The following is a 21,226-nucleotide window of genomic DNA, read 5'->3' on the forward strand; positions in this document are numbered from 1 at the left end:
TCAACTCAACACAAGCTTTAGTCTTTCTTTAACCCCTTTGCGCTTCATTTGTAGATGTTTTGCAAACATTATTGTTACTATTAGGACAGTTTTATTGATTTTGGCACATTTGTTGAATTCCTATTGCTCATACTTTTTGCACAAACTTTTTGATTTAAGAATTAAATCACATGGCTAGTTGGGGAGAGGTGTAGGCTGCTATTTTTACTTTTCCTAGGCACTTCTGTCTGGCAGATGATACAATTGGCACACAAAAAAAGAAGAGAAAAAAATTGTGTCCCAAATGACGCATTATGCACGTATATATATACTTATATATGTTGAAAAGCAGAAATATGTTTGGCTGTAGAGTCTGAAGGTAATTGCCAACTGACTACAGCATGCAGAGTGAAATACATATGAACATTGAACACAACATAATGCTTCAACAAGGCAGAAAAGCTCTCTGACAATCCGAATACTGTATGCACTAACTTAACCATTAAACATGAATGGGGAAAACACTACAAATGGGCGTCCAGTTCCAGTTAGTTGCCGTGCATGATGAGTTTATATAATACCAGACTTAAGAATCTCAGTTCAAAATGTTTATTGAAACACTTGTTTGGCCAGAAATACAAGTATTTCCTTTATCAAAAACTAATAATATTACATGATTTTTTCTTCATAGAGAGTTGCTCAGTGTAAATTCTGTTAATACATTAGAACATATTTTTTTAAATATCACAACCTTTTTAAAAGACATTGCAAATTAAAAACCCAAAGAGTAGTTAAAAGTATAGCAAACTTTAAAAGAATCAGTGTATTCTGTCATACGGAGCATTAATGTATGGAGTAAGGGGAAAACAATTTCAAAAATGCTTTTTTATCATTTAAATGGCATTATTAAATACAAATCTGGTTTGCATGATCTGTCAACAGTAGCTCTACACTCTTATAAATAAAAGTTATTCAATGGTTCCATTACTTTCGACATTCTTTATAGTGGAAAAAGGTTGTAAAACGTTCTTCACACTAAGAAAAACTTGACTGAAAGGTTCTTTGTGGAACCAAAAATTTTTTTCTATCTGGCATCACTGTAAAAAAAAAAAAAACCTTGGAAGCTTTATTTTTAAGAGTGCAAGAATGGATCATTTGAGAAATGTTTCAGATGCAAACTGTTACTGATGATAGCAGAGCTGAACAGAAGTATATTTTCCATGCATTTTCTCCATAGACATTTCAAAACATTGTTCAATGAGGAGTTGTGAGCCAACCTGGACCTGAAAGAAACCAACCATCTCCACATATACAGTCACTTCATACAGTATACTTCTCCTTTATGGACATTATCAAAGGCATGTTACTTCTGGAAGCCTACAGCTTTGCTCTTTTGATGTAGTGATCTTGGTACATTGTACCTGAATATAAATAGCTGAATCTGAATATGCATGACTGCAGGGTTGTTGTTGATGTCAATTATTGTCATAATTTGTTAAAACTAAGATGTCATTGACCTTTATTATTATGAATAGCATTAATGCTCAAGTTAAATCATTAAAAATACAGTTTAAAAAAATCAGTCGGTGATCTGTGAGAGGAAAATCACACTTAAGAACGAACACACTGTACTGTGCAAGAAGACAGTGATACAAGTCAATTTAAATCATGATCTATTTTTAAACCTATTCAAAGATGTTCACAGAGATTATGACACAAGCATCCCTTGTCTCCACAATCGTACATGTTGGCCATGTTTATCGAGGCATCACCAGTTTTGGAAAGAAAGCTGGCGCCATCAATCCTCTGGTGTGTTTTTAGTCAAAGAAAGCCACTGAAGAACCAGTCCGCGTTTCATTCCCGTGTTCTCGCTGGAGATGCTGTTGAGTTGTCCTGCGGGTTCTCGGACGGGTCAGTTAGAGGTGTCCGAGTGGACGCTGTTTGCTCCCTCTATAGGAGACGTCACAGAAGACGGAGTGACCGCATCGTGCCAGCCACCGTTACCCTGGAGAGAGACACACACGAGACTATTTGAGAGGTGTAATTAAAGTCAGAATGGAAACATTAGCCGGTATTGATTTCTGAGAGTAAGATCAGATAAAACTGTTTGTATCCATTTTGTCCAAACTGTTGTTCGCCATGCGGAAACAAAATCCAGTTTAAACCAGCCTAACCATGTTCAGACTGGTCTATTCATACGCTTTTAGAAGCTTTTTGGACACTTAGGACACAAGTAACTTGAGTAATGTAATCAGATTACTTATTTCAAGTAACTAAAGTAATGCATTACTCTAAAAATGTAAACAAAACATCGAAGTAACTAAGTATCGCAAGTTACTTTGTTTCCCCATCATGTATTGACTGACAGCTCTCCTGTTCCCATGTTGAGAGAAATCATAAGTGTGTGTGCTGTGTGAACATGATGCTTATTGTAGATCTAGACTAAATGTGAGCATTTACTCGTCTCACTTGCACAGATTCAGTATTCCTCAAAATGATTAAAAACAGTGAAACTCAGAATATTACACAAACATGCAATAATTAAATGCATTTGTTTTGAAAGGGCCCGTCCCTTCGAGAAAAAAAAGTAACACAAAAATACTGTAAAGCATTACTTTCCATTAAAAGTAACTAGTTACTTTCTAGAAAGTAAGGCAATATTATAACACTTTTTAAAAGTAACTGTTCACAACACTGCTTAGGAAACCAGCTTAAACCGGGCCAGACCAGAAGACTTCCAGACTTACTTGTGGAGAATAAATAAGATATTATATCGTTTGATTTAATTTAATTCTTAAGCTAAACATTCAGGTCAATATTGATGTTATTTTTTGTCATGTTTAGTCAATCTAACTCAACATTTGTCATAATGATCTAGGCTGGAAAGAGTCTAGCTAAACACTAGTTAGATTCTACATTGAAAAATTCCTATTCTTGTTTTTTGTGTAATTTTTTGGTCTAATTTTAAGATGTTGTTATTTTTATTATTTACACTGGCAGATTTTTTCTCACTTTTTTTTAACTTGTTTATATAAAAAAAAAATCTGTAATTGGTATTACATCTTAAACCAGGCCAGACCAGAAGACTTTTAGACTTACTTGTGGAAATAAATAAGATGCATATTGTTTGATTTAATTAATTGAGTGATTTAATTGAATTCTTAAGCTAAGTACAAACATTCTGGTCAATATTGATGTTATTTTTTGTCATGTTTAGTCAATCTAACTCAACATTTGTCATAATTATCTAGGCTGGAAAGAGTCAACTTTACAACACTAGCTAGATTCTACATAGAAAAATTCCTATTCTTGTTTTTTTGGGTAATTTTGTGGTCTAATTTTAAGATGTTGGTATTTTTGTTATTTACACTGGCAGATTTTTTTTTTACTTGTTTATAAAAATAATAATCTGTGATTGGTATCAACAAGCCTTGTATTTGAAAAACAACTCTTAATATCCTATACGGTACTATAAACTAATTTCAAGGATCTTTAGATATTTTAACTGTAAACCAACACTTAAACCAATTCTGAAATCATTGTTTTTGTAATGTGAAGGTTGTGTACAAATATTAGTAAGTGTCTATGACGTCTGAAGCGATTCATACTGCCCTTAATTTGTCTTTGTGATAAGGCTATGGCTGATTCTCTTCCTCTCGCATTAGTATTATGCTTCTTCCTCGACGTGGCTGCCTCAATAGATAAATGAACCTTTAACGCTGTGACTCCATTATAAAGCATGTCTTATCAAACCTCATCTGGGAAGATGCTATTCACATCTGTACAAAGCTGCAGGCAATTCCAGTTTCATATTTTATTATAGTGATAAGGAAATGGACCGCAAATTCGCTCAGAGAGAGAGAGAGTGTGTGGTTCAATAAGAAGGCAGATATATACTGCCACGAGCCGTGCATGTCGTTGTGTTATTAGATGCATTTTGGAAAATGGAAACAGAACGCATTTGCTTTCTATCCCAGCAAACAGCCCTGTGTGCGTGTGCGGATATTAATATGAATCCATACGTTTATCTTTGCCTTTTCACAGAAGCAGCATCACCTCTCCGTGTCTTAATCTCGGCTGTCGTCTTTGTCGGCTCATGGAGCGACGGTTTGATCATACAACGTCTTTCTGAATGACTCCAGGAGACCTGCTGTGAAGAGATTATTCCCTCGCCACCACATGAGACGGTGTGTGTGTGTGTGTGTGTGTGAGGGATATTCAAACCCTAAAGCACTTTTACACTAAAGCTTTTGGTGCAGATTTAAGTCTGTTTGTTTAGTTGAAAGTGTCCAAGCATTTTCATCTGCATTTGCATACTTGCACGGAATATTCTTCTGGCTTAAGTGTTTTGCTTTCAAATAACACACTTACGTTCAAGCCATGAGGGCTGTAAAGTGGGTTTCCCCGCAGACCATCGCTGTAACCCAACGACTGACCGATGGCGTGACGTATGGAGTCTCCCTGCGGAGAGAGAAAGACAGGACATCATAAACGGTGAGAAATAATGAAGCAAAACGTCTTTTTATGTGATATTATTGGTATATTACTGGCATTCTAGACACATATTTCATGTATATATATATATATATGATATATACATTGTACATGATATATATATATACATACTGTATATGATATATATATATATATATATATATATATATATATATATATGATATATATATATATATACATACACACTACCATTCAAAAGTTTTGGGTTAGTGTGACATGATCAAAAGTGTCTGTAAAGACATTTATAATATTACAACAACAACAAAATATTTCAAATAAATGCTTTTCTTTTGAACTTTCTATTCATTCTAAGAATCCTGGAAAAATGTATCACGGTTTCCACAAAAATATGAAGCAGCACAACTGATTTCAACATGGATAATAACCAGAAATGTTTCTTGAGCAGCAAATAATCATATTAGACTGATTTCTGAAGATCATGTGACTCTGAAGACTGGAGTAATGATGCTGAAAATTCAGCTTTGATCACAGGAATAAATTACATTTGATCATATATTCAAATAGAAAACAGTTGTTTTAAATTGTAATAATATTTTACAATGTCACAATTTTTTTTATTAAATAAATGCAGCCTTGGTGAGCATAAAAGACATTTAAGTTATATTATGGTGTGTGCGTGTGTGTGTGTGTGTGTTACCTGTGTCTGTCCTGGGACGGGGACCTGGGCCGGCTGGTATGAACCGTTCAGGCTGGTCATGCTCATAAACATGTCTCCTGAACCTGGCAAACTATACGAACCCGAAGACCCTGCAGAGAGACGGAGGAACAGTGAGTCTGTGAACATGCTCAGTGAACTTTTAATGTTTGCATGTATCATATTACTGTATCAAATTTCTAAGCCCCAGCAATACATGATCAAACCTGTTGCACACAATCTACTACATGCCTTCTGTCGTCTGATTATACAGCTTTAGCAAGTAAAAGGCCTTTAGAAGGAATTGTAAAAACTTCCCACTTCAGGTCCTGGTTCACGTGTCTTTCTGCACTGATTTTTATACGATAAACATAAGAATATCTTTTTTTATTGTTAGTAATATTTCTAGATGGACTGAAGCAACTTCACTTGATTATCCATACATTATTTGTTAGATTTTTTTTTAAATGTGAGTATCAAATGTGATCCATCAGGATTTTGAGGAACTTTTATTACTCAGTCATCATTGTATTGCAGTGCATTATATGTTTTTAAAATACTACACTTTGATAATAAAACTGAGCAATTAAATATCACCTTACTAAGACATTTTATTGTGAAATATAGAGTGACGACTATATGCATTTTTAAGTAGTCTGCTGTACTGTTGATTTACATTACAACAAGCGATCAGAATTTCATCTTAATTTTTGGCCATATAAATATCACATTTTGAAATGACATTGAGGTATTATTTTATCCTCGAGTATAAATTCAATGTTCTCACTATATCATAGTATATGAGCCACAAAAGCCTGATGTATCAAATATGATACTCTATGATACTAAACATTTAAAGGATAATTCCGGTATTTAACACCTTGAGTCTATATTGTAGTTTGTTTTGGATGAACAAGAGTGGTGGACAACATTTTTTTGACAATGGTTCCTCTCTCGAGTTTTTTACTATAAAAGAATTGGCCATGGACCCATTTAACATTGGAGTCAATGGCCATGTCAGAAAATGTCATTAAAACAGCCAATAATGTTCGTTTACAAAACTGTTAAACTCACAGAGTGATTAGTGATGTTAGTTGATGTTCCAGAAACAAAAAGTGTTGCGAAATACAGTTTCTGTCGTGTTTTATTCGTCATTTTGTAAAATCCCATGGAATTCTGTTGAAGGACTGAGTGCTCGTTAATATAAATGCGCTAACGGAAACGGAAAGGGGGCTGTTTACATTTGGTCGATGTAGTCTTTTTGCTCGCTTCCGTTTCTCATAAGGCTAGCGAGCAGAGCAACTGTGCTCCGGGAGAGTAAGCGAAATAAACAAACAAAACCTTGAAAATATTTAAAGACGTGACCACTGTCCAGTGCAATATGAAGTTGAACTCGACTGTGACCGTGAGTGTCCCGCGAGACATAAACATCGGTTATCGCCATCAAGTGGTCGGGAGTGTGATCAAATATTGAGCGGAAGTTACACGGTTCTGAAAAAATAGTTCCACTATAGCAAAATAAACGGATTGGAATCATATATTGCGACGATATATTGTTTATAATCATCAACGAACACCACTAACCACTCGGTGAGTTTAACAATTTTGTAAACGAACATTATTGGCTGTTTTAATGACATTTTCGGACATGCCCATTGACTCCAATGTTAAATGGGTCCATGGCCAATTCTATTATAGTCAAAAACTTGAGAGAGGAACCATTGTCAAAAAAATGTTGTCCACCACTCTTGTTCATCCAAAACAAACTACAATATAGACTCAAGGTGTTAAATACCGGAATTATCCTTTAATAAAGCATTCCATTTAAAAAAAGAAAAAGCTTGTCAGGCTTTACAGGGTTAAAATAATTATCCACATGGATATTTTTTGGGGGGTCACTGTATATGCACATACACAACTGAACACAGAGACAGGAAGTTCACTGTAATTCGCAGGAAGTGTCTTCAAGTCGCATTACCAGTGAAAATGTTGTTTAACAGATTGTTTTTATCTTCGGTTCCATCCAATTGAAAGTCTTCATCTTTCATCTGAAAACCTGAAGAGAAAACGACAGACATTTGACTCAGAACAGAACCCATTTAAACTCTTAAATTACTCATTTCAAACAATTAGACTAGATCTGCTGTATGTGGAATATAGGGGAGAGCGGGGCAAGTTGTCACAATTTTTACACAAGTGAATGTTTTCTGTGTAGACACAAACCTTAAAAGTTCTGACTACAAAAAAAAGCTATTAAATATGTCCACTCTTACTGCCTAGGAAAAAAGATACAGTTCATTTAACACTTGTTGACCGTTATAGCAGGACATTTTGTCACAGTGGTTGTCACTATTTAAAGGGGTGGTTGATTATGATTTCACTTTTCTAACTTTAGTTAGTGTGTAATGTTTCTGTTTGATCATAAACAACATCTGCAAAGTTACAACGCTCAAAGTTCAAAGCAAAGGAAGAAATTTGCTTTTAAAGAAATTGCCGCGATTTATAGATTATCCTGCCAGAATATGCTAATCAATAACTAGAAGATAACTACACATAATCTACATAAATTCATCAACTACCCATTCAGAAATGTCCTGTTCTTCTACATGTTGTCACTTCTTCTTGGGTCTCTCCATCTTTGTCTGACTCCGGTTTGAACATAAAAGGCTAAAAGTTTTTGAAATGTTCAGTGCATGTGTGTGTGAGGTAAAAGGACACGAGCTGTTGAAGCTCCGCCCCCTGTGCCGGGAGCAGCAGCTCATTTGCATTTAAAGGGACAGACACAAAACGGTGTGTTTTTGCTCACCCTCAAAAAGTGACAATTTTAACATGCTTATATAAAAATATCTGTGGGATATTTTGAGCTAAAACTTCACACACACACTCTGGGGACATCAGAGACTTATTTTACATCTTGTGAAAAGGGCATTTTACCACCCCTTTAAGTAATTTACCTGTTAATAATTGGCAATTTATTTAAGGATACCACTGATTTGGACAACAAATGTTTATATTTGAAACCAACATGCAAAACGACTAATAAAGAAAACAAGTATTTGTGCAAATGGACTCAAAACATTAGTGACAACTAGCCCGGGGGTCTCGTTCATAGTGTGTGTGTGTGTGTGTGTGTGTGTGTGTGTGTGTGTACCAGAGCTGGGCGTTGCGGGCGAGTTGGTCTGGCTGTTGTGTACAGCGGCCGCTACGGCCTGAGTCGCCGTCACCGCTGTCTTCGCTGCGTACAGATTCGCCTCTTCCTGGAATTTACCAATGTTCTTCTTATAGCGAATACGTTTATTACCAAACCAGTTCGACACCTGAGATAAAGAGCGAGAGAGAGAGGCAAATGTGGATGAATCTCACAAGGAAATGCTATAAAAATATTATATTATACATAATAAAATATATTATAATTGTTTATCCCAAAATCAACAACAGCAAAAAAAAATTATACAGTACCATTCGAAAGTTTGAGGTCGCTATGATTGTTTTATGCGTTTGACAATGTCTCTTCTGCTGACCAAGGCTGCATTTATTTGGTCAAAAATACTGTAAAATTGTGAAATATTATTACAATTTAAAACAACTGTTTTCTATGTAAATATATAGTGAAATGTAATTTATTCCTGTGATCAAAGCTGAATTTTCAGCATCATTACTCCAGTCTTCAGTGTCACATGATCCTTCAGAAATCATTATAAATATAATATGATGATTTGCTGCTCAGTTATTATTGGTGCTTATTAATAACAGTTGAAAGTTTAAAACAGTTTTGCTTTTACAGTTCACATTTTAATATTTCACAATGTTACTGTTAAATAAATGCAGCCTTGATGAACATAAAAGACTTCTTTCAAAAACATTAAAGAATGTTTTAATTGAATTGTCATGTTTTAATTATTCCAAACTTTTTACCAGTAGTGGGGGGTTTTTTGCATAAAAAGAAGGAAGCCTTTTTAAGGACCATTAACATTTTTGTATTGTGACATTTATTTAAATTAAAATAATAAAATGTTCCCCGACAATGAAAAAAAAAGTCACCCAGACACGTTCCTGACAGTTTTCATGACATTTACCTGTCGCATTTATAGAATTCATAAAATTTTCATTGCATAGTCCAATGAAGTACTGTATATGCAGCAAACAAAACATTTACAGGTTCTCAGAAAACCATGTTTATATGTGTTTTACAGCGACTGTTATTCTCATACGGTTATAAATGGACCAACCTTGTGCAAAAGAATATTAACGTTGCTACAAACCCAGACATATTAAAATCACATCCACCCCGAGCAATGGCTCCTTCATAAAATATCTCCAAACCGGCTTTAAACTGCCAACGGGAGGCGGAACAGTTGAAGATGCGCAATAAAAACGCCTCGCTGATGTCATAATCTCGGGAGCCAATAAAAGACAGCCAGAGGACATGATCCAAGTGCAAAAAGGCATGTGACTGTTCCCAGTGGCCAGTAAATGTATGCATTGTCTTATGGCCGCTCAAACACTAGCATTTCCAGCGCGGTCTGTGAAGAATGACCGTTGTTCAGCACACAGAGACATCGACAGACAACACAGAGGACAGACGGACGCGTGTTTTAGTGACATACCTGTGACACAGTGATGGTGCTTCCCTTCCCCTAAGGGCACAAAAAGAAGGGGCTTTTTTTTACAGTTACGACTTCCTGTACACCCCACACACCCATCCGTTACACAAACAACACCCGCTCCCATTAAACAGGCTGAATAAAGGATAGAAAGTTCATTTGAGAGCAACAGTCGGCCTCTGGAAGTAAGAATGCCATTCAGAGAGATAGTGTATAAACTGGGGGTTGGTATAGGATCCTACACTGAAAATAAATTTGGTGTAGGATTTACTTCGAAACAATTGCTAGTAAATTTCAGATATATTTACAAAGAGACTGCAAGTAACACATTTATTTAAACATGAAATGTAGAAGTAGAAATACTGAAAACATAAACTCTGATTATCTTTATTTACCAAAAAAAAAAAATCAGTTAATCTGTGTCAGTGTGATTCCTACTTAACAATATTGTTTCTATAATTTCCTGTAAAGAACTACATTACCCACAATCCTGAATTAACAACTTAACCGCATTTAAACTTAACTGCATTTGATTAAATTAAAATTAAATGCAGTTAAGTTTAAACTACAAACTGAAATAAATGAAAAATGAATTTCGAGCGATTCTTAAATATTATATATATATATATATATATATGCAAAATATATTAAAATATGAATGGATATGGAGGCTTGTTGTTTCCGCCACTGAGTACAACATAAAAAGGTAATCAGAATTTCACAATTCTGACTTTTTCTTTGACTCGCAAGATATAAACTCACAATTGTGAGGAAAAAAAGTCCGAATTGTGAGATTAAAAGTCACAAAAATTGTATTATTCTGCGGCAGAAACAAGCTTCCATGAATGGAAACTGTAATAGTACATAAATAATAAAAAAAATAACATGGTCTAGCAGTCTCATGCAACTAAAGTTCAGTTCATTTATGTGTCATTTTAGGGGTGGATTTATCTGAAAAATTAGTGTTAATAGATTTTATGATTTGGATTCTGTGTCCAAAAGTAATGATAATTGACTAGTTTAGACTAGATTATACAATTCTGCACATAGATATCTACCGGTATATAGTTTACTTGCAGCTAAGGTTTACGTGCTGAGGCTGAGACTAACTAGCTACCTACTTAACGTTAGTTAAAATGGGAAATTGGAGCATAAAAGTCAGTAGTTGTCTTTTCAGATTAGATTAGACACAACAACCAATTGAATAGATTAAATTGTTGGTCGCACTTTATATTAAGTGTCTTTATCTACTAGTATGTACTAACATTTGAAGTAAAGATGCGTTCACGCCATGAGGTCGAAATTACTGCAATTACGAGACTTCAACTTGTAAAAAGTTGTAAAAAACTCGTCGTCATTATTGTAATGTGAGAATTTTCTGAGAGCTCCTACTTGTACCATGTGACCACTTTCGTCGTCAGGAACCTGGGTGTCTCTTTGATACCAATCTTTCATATGAAAGCCACATTTCTGGCATCTGTAAAACTGCATTTTTCCGTCTTAAAAACACATCTAAATTACAATGACAAATGCGTAACCGTTAGTTCATGCGTTCATGACCTCAAGGCTAGATTATTGTAATGCTCTACTGGGTGGTTGCCCTGCACGCTTAATAAACAAACTACAGCTGGTCCAAAACGTTTTTACTAGAACTGGGAAGTACAACCATATTAGCCCGGTTCTGTCAACACTGCATTGGCTTCCAATTAAACACCGCATACATTTTAAAATCTTGCTAATTACTTACAAAGCACTAAATGGTTTAGCTCCGCAGTACTTGAGCGAGCTCTTAACGCATTATAGTCCTTCACGTCTACTGCGATCTCAAAATTACGGCCAGTTGATAATACCTAGAATATCAAAATCGACTGCTGGCGGTAGATCCTTTTCCTACTTAGCACCAAAACTTTGGAACAGTCTTCCTAACATTGTCCGGGAAGAAGACACACTCTGTCAGTTCAAAGCTAGACTGAAAACACATCTCTTTAACCTGGCATACACATAACACATTATCACATCAAGGATTGTTAGGCTGCATAAATGAGGTCAGCCGGAACCGGGAACACTTCCTATAACACCTGATGTACTCGTTACATCAGAAGAAGAATGGCTTCTACGCTAATATTAGCCTCTCTGTCTCATCCTTATCCCGAGGTCACCGTAGTCCGCCGGATCCAGATCAGATGGAGGACCAGGACTAGGACTAGACGCGCCACAACTCAGCCCTGAATGTCAGCAGAGATCCTGTCAACTAGACTCTCCCCTGTGAAGACCTCATCGACACGACAGACATCGGCTCAGATCCTCAGCAGAGACCACAAGTCCTCAGACAGACCCTATGACCAGCTTCATCTCAATACTGGCGTGATGAATGCGATCTTCAAGCAAAGGGAACTGGAAGAAATATTTGACCGATTCTGATCTGAATTCTGACTCGTGATGCTGCCTGAATCTTTGTTCGTTGGCCGACTAATCCTGGTTTCAACCCAGTTTTTTTCTCCATTTCTGTCTCCTGATGAAGTTTGGGTTCCTTGCCACTGTCGTCGCCTCTGGCTTGCTTGGTTGGAGACACTTAATATTCAACAATATTATTGATCGGACTGCACTGACACTATTGGATGAGAACTGAACTGAGCTGGACGATGACACTTTTTCTGCAGAACTGCTTTATAGATTAAATTAACTATTAATAATTGCTGATCTTTACAACAGAACTGAATCAACACTGAACTGACTTCAGCTGAAGAATAACACTACTTTCTTTTAGAGCTGCTGTACAGCCGAGATGAACTGTTTGCATCATTGAATCATTATTTTCCTGTTATCAGTAGTCGCATTTCCATTACAGATTTGCGCAAAACTTTAGCAATTTCTTCTAAATATCGATACAAAACTATTGCGAAATGACGGCATTTCCATTAACCGGTGTTATGCGACTAAAGCGTAATTTTTTCCTCTCGCGATAAGTCATTTTAAAAATCATGGCAACGGTTAGTAGGTTTATATATCACAGCCACCGCACTAGAAATTGTTATTATTAACGGAAGGAGACGTATGTGTGTTATCCAAGCATTAATGGAAAGGAAAGACCCTTATACTGTGAGCGGCACATATGAGGAGTTTCTCACTCATTTCTGCTCCGAAGTCTTGATTGTGGCATTTCTTTGAGGTTTAGAATCCACTATTCCTGTAATTCTTTTGTCTTTTATGAATTTAATAAATAACTCTGTCTCGTATTCTGTCCAAACACACTGCGCCTTCCAAGTCAGGTGACCTGTAAATGTGCAAAAACGGTTTCCATTGCAGTTTTACAAAATATTTATTTTTTGAATTGCCTGAAAAACGGAACAACTTTTTTTGCGATAAATGGGAGTTTTTGCAAAATTGATGTGTCTTCATTGAGCGTATTTTCAATTCGCAATTTCAATTTGCACAATTTGAAGGGTAATGGAAACGCGGCTACTGTAAAGCTGCTTTGAAACAATCTATATTGTATGGAGCGCTATAGAAATAAAGCTGACTTGACTTGACTAGTAGTTAAAGACACTTAATATAAACTTGGACCAAATCGTTTGCAATTCTTAATGGTTTTTATAACTTAGAACAGTACATTTTCAAAAGCAGACCTCTTTAAATTCTGCTAAACTCTATTTAAACTTTATTTAGACGTTTTTTATGAAGAAAAGCAATGGGAAAACTACTTCCAGGATCCAAGCTGCAGAAAACTGTGCGCTCACTCTGAATCACGACCCGTTTGTTTGGAGATGTCACTAGGCAGCTTTGCTCTGCTTCTTCACTTGTATTTTGAGCCAAATTCTCGGCACCTTCACAGTGTCACAGACTACCGCTAACAAATTTGTTAGTGATTTTTACTCAGATTGTGAATAAAATCTCCTCTTGTTTCCCAGCTGAAGGCTCGTGTGCCGAGGACTGGACTCACCTGCGACACTGTGATGGCACACTTCTTCGCCAGCTCCTCTTTAGCCTCCTCGCTGGGATACGGGTTACTGAGGTGAGAGTAGAAATACTCGTTCAAAATCTCTGTCGCCTGCTTGCTAAAGTTGCGCCTTTTCCTCCTGGAGAAGTATAGAATGGAGAAAAATAAATCATTGGTATTGTTAGACCCTGAACCATTTCTGTATCGTTATATACTAAAGGTTATTTAAGTGTGATATACACTAGCAACACCACAGAATTTCACAAATAGGCCTAATCATTGTTTTCAAAGGTTTAGCTGTTATCATGCGCGAATGACCCCCTGCTGGTCGATGCTGTAACTACACCATAATGCATAAAGTATGTATTATTCAATGGAGTATATATTAACGGGACTAAAGTTATAAGTCCCTGATGTGGCCCAAAACAGTTGATTTGCTTAACCCTGTAAAGCCTGAAATCTGAAATGATAGTCTGAAAAATCAAATTTTTTTAAATGGAAAATCGAAAGAACAAAGTTTGCATATTTTTTTTTTGTTGAATATCATATTTGAGGCTTTTATGGCTCAGATGATATAATGAGAACATGGATCTCATACTTGAGGAGCAAAAAAATCACCTCAATTTTATTCAGAGGTCCAAACTGAGCAAAATATATTTATATGGCCAAAAAGTCAATGGGATATTTACACAAAATGCATATAAATATCAGTCGTCACTCTATATCTACCAATAATATGATATTTAAATGCTTGGTTGTACGTTTAAAACATATGCAATGCAATTTCATCAATGAGACTAGATTCAATCTGACCTGAGCAGCCACTCTCTCTTTATGATGTCATCAATGAGCCCACCAATTGCGGCCTGCCTCATTTGCATGCATTTGAATAATTCCAAAGAATCATTTGAATAATTCTCTGATGAGCAGATGTATGCATAATTTACTCTTAGCTTTAAGTAACTGGACCAACCAACTGGAACTAATTGGCAAATTTCCTGTGCCCAGCCAACTTATCCCTCTGCCAGTTTAAGCGAAATACCCCAGAGGATTCACAAGACCTTAAAACATTACCACATCACCCACTCGTTCACACATGCCACGCTTTCAGGACATCCAATACAACGAGAAACAAACCCACACATTAAAAACACCTACATGTGTAAAAACACACACACGAACAATAATCATGTTTCTTTATTAAGCAAATGCTTATTATTTACAGTGCATTATATGTAGGACAGTCTCTCAGAGGGAAAATTATGTTTGAATTCACTGACCAGTTTTGTGCTTTGTATTTCAGAGCAAAAACCTGGGGCGTATTCACTAACCACCAGCAATCCAAGCGTTATCTACACAATGATGTGCCCGGAGACCAATATTATGCTCGGAAAGGAAATGACGCATTCTACGGAGCCCCAGAAGGGACATGGTGATGGAAAAAATATGAGACTGGAGGAAAAAATATGTTTCAATTAGTTTCATCTAACATAAAAGTTTGTTTTTATATAATATACGTATATGTGTGTGTGTATATAGTATATATTTATATATATATTAATGTGTGTGTGTGTGTACACTGTATATACATATACACTGTGCATACATCTGTTGCGCACCAAATCCTCCATCATCGTCCTGTCAATCATCTCTCCTTCCTATATGTGTGTGTATATATATATATTTATATATATGTGTGTGTGTGTGTGTGTGTGTGTACACTGTATATACTTATACACACACATATGCATACATCTGTTGCGCACCAAGTCCTCCATCATCGTCCTGTCAATCATCTCTCCTTCCTATGTGTGTCTGTGTGTATATATATATATATTTATATATATATTAGTGTGTGTGTGTGTGTGTGTGTGTGTACACTGTATATACATATACACTGTGCATACATCTGTTGCGCACCAAATCCTCCATCATCGTCCTGTCAATCATCTCTCCTTCCTATATGTGTGTGTATATAGTATATATTTATATATATGTGTGTGTGTGTGTGTGTGTACACTGTATATACTTATACACACACATATGCATACATCTGTTGCGCACCAAGTCCTCCATCATCGTCCTGTCAATCATCTCTCCTTCCTATGTGTGTCTGTGTGTATATATATATATATATATTTATATATATATTAGTGTGTGTGTGTGTGTGTGTACACTGTATATACATATACACTGTGCATACATCTGTTGCGCACCAAATCCTTCATCATCGTCCTGTCAATCATCTCTCCTTCCTATATGTGTGTGTATATAGTATATATTTATATATATATGTGTGTGTGTGTGTGTGTGTGTGTGTGTGTGTACACTGTATATACATATACACACACGTATGCATACATCTGTTGCGCACCAAGTCCTCCATCATCGTCCTGTCAATCATCTTAACGTATCTTCAGGTGATAAGTGAAATGTGATGGACTGTAATGTGGCCTAACCATGTCCCCTTCGTTGCTCCGTAGAATGTGTTCTTCATTTTCCGTGCCTTTCTACACAACCTTTTCTATGTAAATGAGGCGTATTATGGATTGCACCTCATTCAAATAAGCAAACTGATACAGTATGCTGGACAAATGCATACATTAAATGTTATGCTGGATTAAACTAAAAGCATCTGGCAAATGCATGACAGTAGATGTTGCTGAGTCTCTGACCTGGCGTCGAGGAAGCGTGACCGGAGGATCATGACGGCCTCACAGGTGCTCTGCTTCAGCTGCATCTGGATGGAGCTGAACTTGCGGTGGATGATGTTCACCATGCGCTCGATCTCTTTGGGTGAGATGGGTCGCGTGCGAGACTGTTCCCTCAACAGGTTCATCACATGGGTAGTGAACTCGTTGCACGCCTGTGAACCAATCAAATTACTCAGAACTGATGGTGAATGCAAATTCATTTCTGTTTATTCACTGTAAAAAATGTCTAACCTCCCCCAACTCAAAATTTTCTTGTGACTGGTCACATCTAAGGTTTTCAATTGGCCCAAGTGAAATTCTGCTAATTTAATTTGATCAATTTGCAGAATTTCACTTGGGCCAATTGAAAAATGTAGATGTGACCCGTCACTAGAAAAGTTTGAGTTGAGGAGGTTAGAATTTTTTACAGTGTTGAAATAAAGCTGAAATAAAAATATATTATAAATATTAGAGTTCAAGCACTAAAATTAGTATCTGAAAATAAAATGAATAAATAAAAAATCATATAAAATAAATAAAGAACAAATAAAATAAATAAATATATTTAAAGCTGAAATATATATATATTTTTAAATAAATATTAGATTAAAATTTGTAAAATGACACCTTGGCTACTAACTATTCTAAGCACTAAAATTAGTATTAAATTAGTAATCTGAAGAAAATAAATAAAACTAACAATACAAATAAATTAAAATAAATAAAAAATGTAACAATAAAATAAAAATAAATACATATATTGAAAAAATATTTGAAGAAAATTACAAAATATTAAAGTAGCCTACGGTAAATATAAAATGAAAACATGTTGCACGCCAGTGAACCAATCAAATTACTCATAACCAAAAAATAAACCAAACTGGTAGCACTTTACAATACGGTTTCATTTGTTAACATTAGTTAACTATATTACTTAACATGAACTATAATGAGCCATACTTCTACAGCATCTATTAATAATCTTTGTTAATGTCAATCTCAACACTTACTTTTTTTTTTTTTTTTTTTTTGTCTCAACACTTACTAATACATTATTCAAATCAAAAGTTGTATCTGTTAACATTAGTTAGTGGACTGTATATTTCTCATAGTCAGTTCATGTTAACGAATGCATTAACTAATGTCAACTATTGAGACCTTATTATAAAGAGTTACCATAAAACTAATAATATAAATTAAAATACATCAAAAACTTAACTAAATTAAATTAATATATTTTTAAAAAAAATAACTATAAATTGAACTAAAATTAAATATAAACTGAAAATGTAAAAAATAAAAGCTAACAAAAAATGCATTCAAACTATACCAGTATAAAATAACACTGCTCATGTGTATGATCGTGTGAATGTGTTTATTGAATGAGATAAGTAACTATGTTGTTCCCGAATGGTAGTTTATCATTTTTCCAGTAACTAGTTTTCCAACAAGCAGCGCTAGATGTGTGATGCTCGTGTTTCTGTGTGCACTGGTGTTCTACCGTGATGTTGCAGACCTGCTCGTATTTCTCCAGCTCGGTGTGGTAGATCTGTCTGATCTGAGTGAGTTTTGCTCTGTAGTCCGAGTGCTCGATGGAGTTGTCGGCTCCGACTCCCGCCGCTGCTGTTGCCGCAGCAACCGCTGATGCCCCGCCCCCTTTCTCTGGCCCAGACACGCCCTCTGCCAGAAGCATGTTGTCCAGACGCATGAGCTGAGGGTCAGGAGGGTCTTCATCAGGACTGCCACGGATACTGAGACCTGCCGCCAAACACACACTTTAAACATTAATATGCAGGAAGCAGATCTTCATATGTTGCAGACATTGCTTAGAGTAGCATAGGGTACTAGCGAGGGATTAAAGGAGAGTGAAAGCAAATCATTTTTTTAAATGATGATGATGATTAAGTGGTCACGGTAGAGATGAGTAGATAGATGGATGGATGGATGGATGGATAGATAGATAGATAGATATAGACAGACAGATAGATGATAGACAGACAGATAGATGAGCAGACAGATAGATGATAAATAGATAGATGATAGACAGATAGATGATAGACAGATAGATAGATAGATAGATAGATAGATAGATAGATAGATAGATAGATAGATAGATAGATAGATAGAGATAGATAGATAGATGAAAGATAGATAGATAGATGACAGATAGATAGATAGATAGAAAGATGACAGATAGATAGATGACAGACAGATAGATAGAAAGATGATAGATAGATGACAGATAGATAGATAGATAGATAGATAGATAGATAGATAGATAGATAGATAGATGACAGATAGATAGAAAGATGACAGATAGAAAGATGACAGACAGATAGATAGACAGATAGATAGATAGATAGATAGATAGAAAGATGATAGATAGATGACAGACAGACAGATAGATAGACAGATGACAGACAGACAGATAGATAGATAGATAGATAGATAGATAGATAGATAGATAGATAGATAGATAGATAGATGCTGAAATCTTATTTCTAACTGTTCAATCACAAAAATACAGAGATGAGCTGAGCGATGTAACTTTAACCGTAGAAAAAACAACCATTCAGACACGCAATTGACGCAAAGACGATGTCTTGAACACCTGGAGCACCCACAGCAGTTTCAGACAGGCCGTTCTCTCCTCATCACTCCACGATGAGTAAGACAGGCCCAGCACAGCACTGCCCCCCCCCCCCCCCCCCCCCCCCGCACGTCCTCAGCGCAGGATTACTCCGCTACGACACGCTGTTTATCAGAGGTCACGTCAGCGCGTGCCAGAGAGTGATTGACAGTGGCAGGTCTTCACTGAGGTGGGTGGAGGAGAAGCGCTGTGAGCCGTTCAGATGTGCTCCAGCGATCAACTCCATCGGCTCCTTTAATTCCACACCGAAGACTTTTCTGGCACCTCACGTTTGATTTTGAGTGTGCAGGCAATGGAGTGGACGCTCGCGTGAGCGTGGGAGAAAGAAATGCTCTGCTGATATATATATAAATGTGTTTTTTTAAGGATTTTGTCATTCTGCTTTCTAAACTGTGATGAGTTAGAATATATATATACAGGGCTTGACATTAACATCCGCCAACCTGTCAAACGTGTGTATATTTCAGCAGTGACGTGTGATCCAGTCAGTCCCACTACTTTAGTGGGTTGAATTTTATGTATAATATATACATTTTTCAATTGTAATCTTTTAAAACGGCATATAAAATAATAAACTAAGAGCAATGTAGTGTTGTCAAAAATATAGATATTTCAATACATATCGATAATGAAATATCTGAATCGCTACTAGAATATGATACCAGCTGCTCTCTCTCTCTCTCTCTCTCTCTCTCTCTCTCTCTCTCTCTCTCTCTCTCTCTCTCTGACAGCGAGTGACACACAAACCCGTCTCCACTCACTCGTTTCATTTGCTCCGCATGAATATTGTTGCTGTTACAGGGCTTGAATTTCGGCATTGGATTGTCATTTTACTCATTCCCGCAGATTTTGTGCTCAAACACCAAAAGCACATAAGCCTCTGAGTACTAAATTGAGGGTTTTTTCACAGCTTATTGCGCTTAAACAGTCAAATACACACAAAATAATGTCAAAATGCCGAGTATTCATGTAAACAAAGTCATTTATATTTGAAGAAAATGCATACGGATATCATGGAATCCATATCAGGTCATAAAGTGACAGCAGCCTGATATACTCGAAGAAATGATATTAAATATATCTAAACAAATCATTTTCATGTCATGAATTTTAATACTGAAGTTCAATACTTAGTGTTTGATTTCCTTACCACTCTGATCTCTAAAAGAGCTTTCTACTGGAAAAGATACACTTAAAAAATATATTTTGGCCTAAATTTAAAATGTATGTTTTGAATTTGCAAATACAATTTCCATCCATTTAGATTGAAAAGTCTTACCATAAACAAACTACCGGTAATAAAATGAATGTGATGCATATTTGTCAGTCATACATTAGTTTAAAATTAAAAATAACTAACCAGGTTTATATATTTAACTAATTGAATATTGATTGTTCCACAGCTAGCCATATATGTTCATACTTTTTATGAAATTTGAATGCATTTTGAAAATGTGAAAATATTATCAGTTTAATTTATGTATGACTGACAAATATTGCTCTATACTATTTCTGGATGTTAACTATTGACTCATTTGTGCCTTTTTTTCTCAAAAGCTTTTTTCAGAGAAAGCTGATACTTGAAGAAGCATAAGTGGGCATGTGAAATGAATCTCTCTTCTGAGAAACATTCAGTGCAACGCCATTGTTCTTCAGTTTTAGGGGATTTTGAAGATGCTCTTTCAAAAACCTGAGGACAAGATTGTAAACACGCCACAGCTGCTAAGAATGACTAGAATAAGATACAGCATCCACACACACACACACACACACTGCCCTCCGGACACACACACACACACACACACACACACACACACACACACACACACACACACACACACACACACACACACAGTATTCATGAGGTCAATGCAAGATGACATTTAAAGCACAGCAGACAAAGGCAAACAAACAGAAGATGGAAGGACTGAATATGAGAGAAAGCATGAATCAGAAGCGTCCTGCAGGACTGCATGTTTCCTCCACACATTATCAACATTTGCTCTGCTCTTAATCTTATTTCAATTTCATCTTTTGTTCTTTTCCTTGGTGTCGCTTTCATTTTTAATGGCAACAAAATGGTAAAGGTAGCACTAGCCACATCCCCTATTCAGACCTCAGGCAAAGAAATGCTAATGCAGCACAGAGCACATCGCATCTCTCGGTTTAAGCAGACGTCGAATTAGTTAACGC

The 21,226-nt window shown here is 36.1% G+C and overlaps 1 protein-coding gene and 1 long non-coding RNA gene across 5 annotated transcripts in view; one reads left to right on the plus strand and one right to left on the minus strand.

Annotated features, from left to right (window-relative positions):
• Positions 1-573: 573 nt before the first annotated feature.
• The window catches only part of pbx3a (pre-B-cell leukemia homeobox 3a), a 66,717-nt gene continuing 46,064 nt past the window's right edge, over positions 574-21,226 (minus strand). The window contains exons 3-11 of one of the 4 annotated variants that reach the window (XM_079608143.1): positions 17,900-18,141; positions 16,366-16,556; positions 13,694-13,829; positions 9,757-9,786; positions 8,301-8,466; positions 7,128-7,205; positions 5,153-5,262; positions 4,351-4,440; positions 574-1,984 (exon numbers count right to left, since the gene is read on the minus strand). In XM_079608143.1, the coding sequence (XP_079464269.1) occupies positions 1,892-1,984; positions 4,351-4,440; positions 5,153-5,262; positions 7,128-7,205; positions 8,301-8,466; positions 9,757-9,786; positions 13,694-13,829; positions 16,366-16,556; positions 17,900-18,141 (1,136 nt within the window). In that variant the 3' untranslated portion in view covers positions 574-1,891. Of the gene's footprint in view, positions 1,985-4,350; positions 4,441-5,152; positions 5,263-7,127; positions 7,206-8,300; positions 8,467-9,756; positions 9,787-13,693; positions 13,830-16,365; positions 16,557-17,884; positions 18,142-21,226 lie in introns of all 4 variants that reach the window. The other 3 variants (XM_079608142.1, XM_079608145.1, XM_079608144.1) reach the window with 3 other exon arrangements.
• LOC306996059 lies at positions 4,052-5,300 on the plus strand. The gene is made up of 3 exons (XR_013796990.1): positions 4,052-4,166; positions 4,390-4,473; positions 5,204-5,300. It is a non-coding gene; the product is annotated as an uncharacterized lncRNA (long non-coding RNA).

This window comes from Phoxinus phoxinus (assembly GCF_949152265.1).
Source record: "Phoxinus phoxinus genome assembly, chromosome: 3".
NCBI lineage: Eukaryota > Metazoa > Chordata > Actinopteri > Cypriniformes > Leuciscidae > Phoxinus > Phoxinus phoxinus.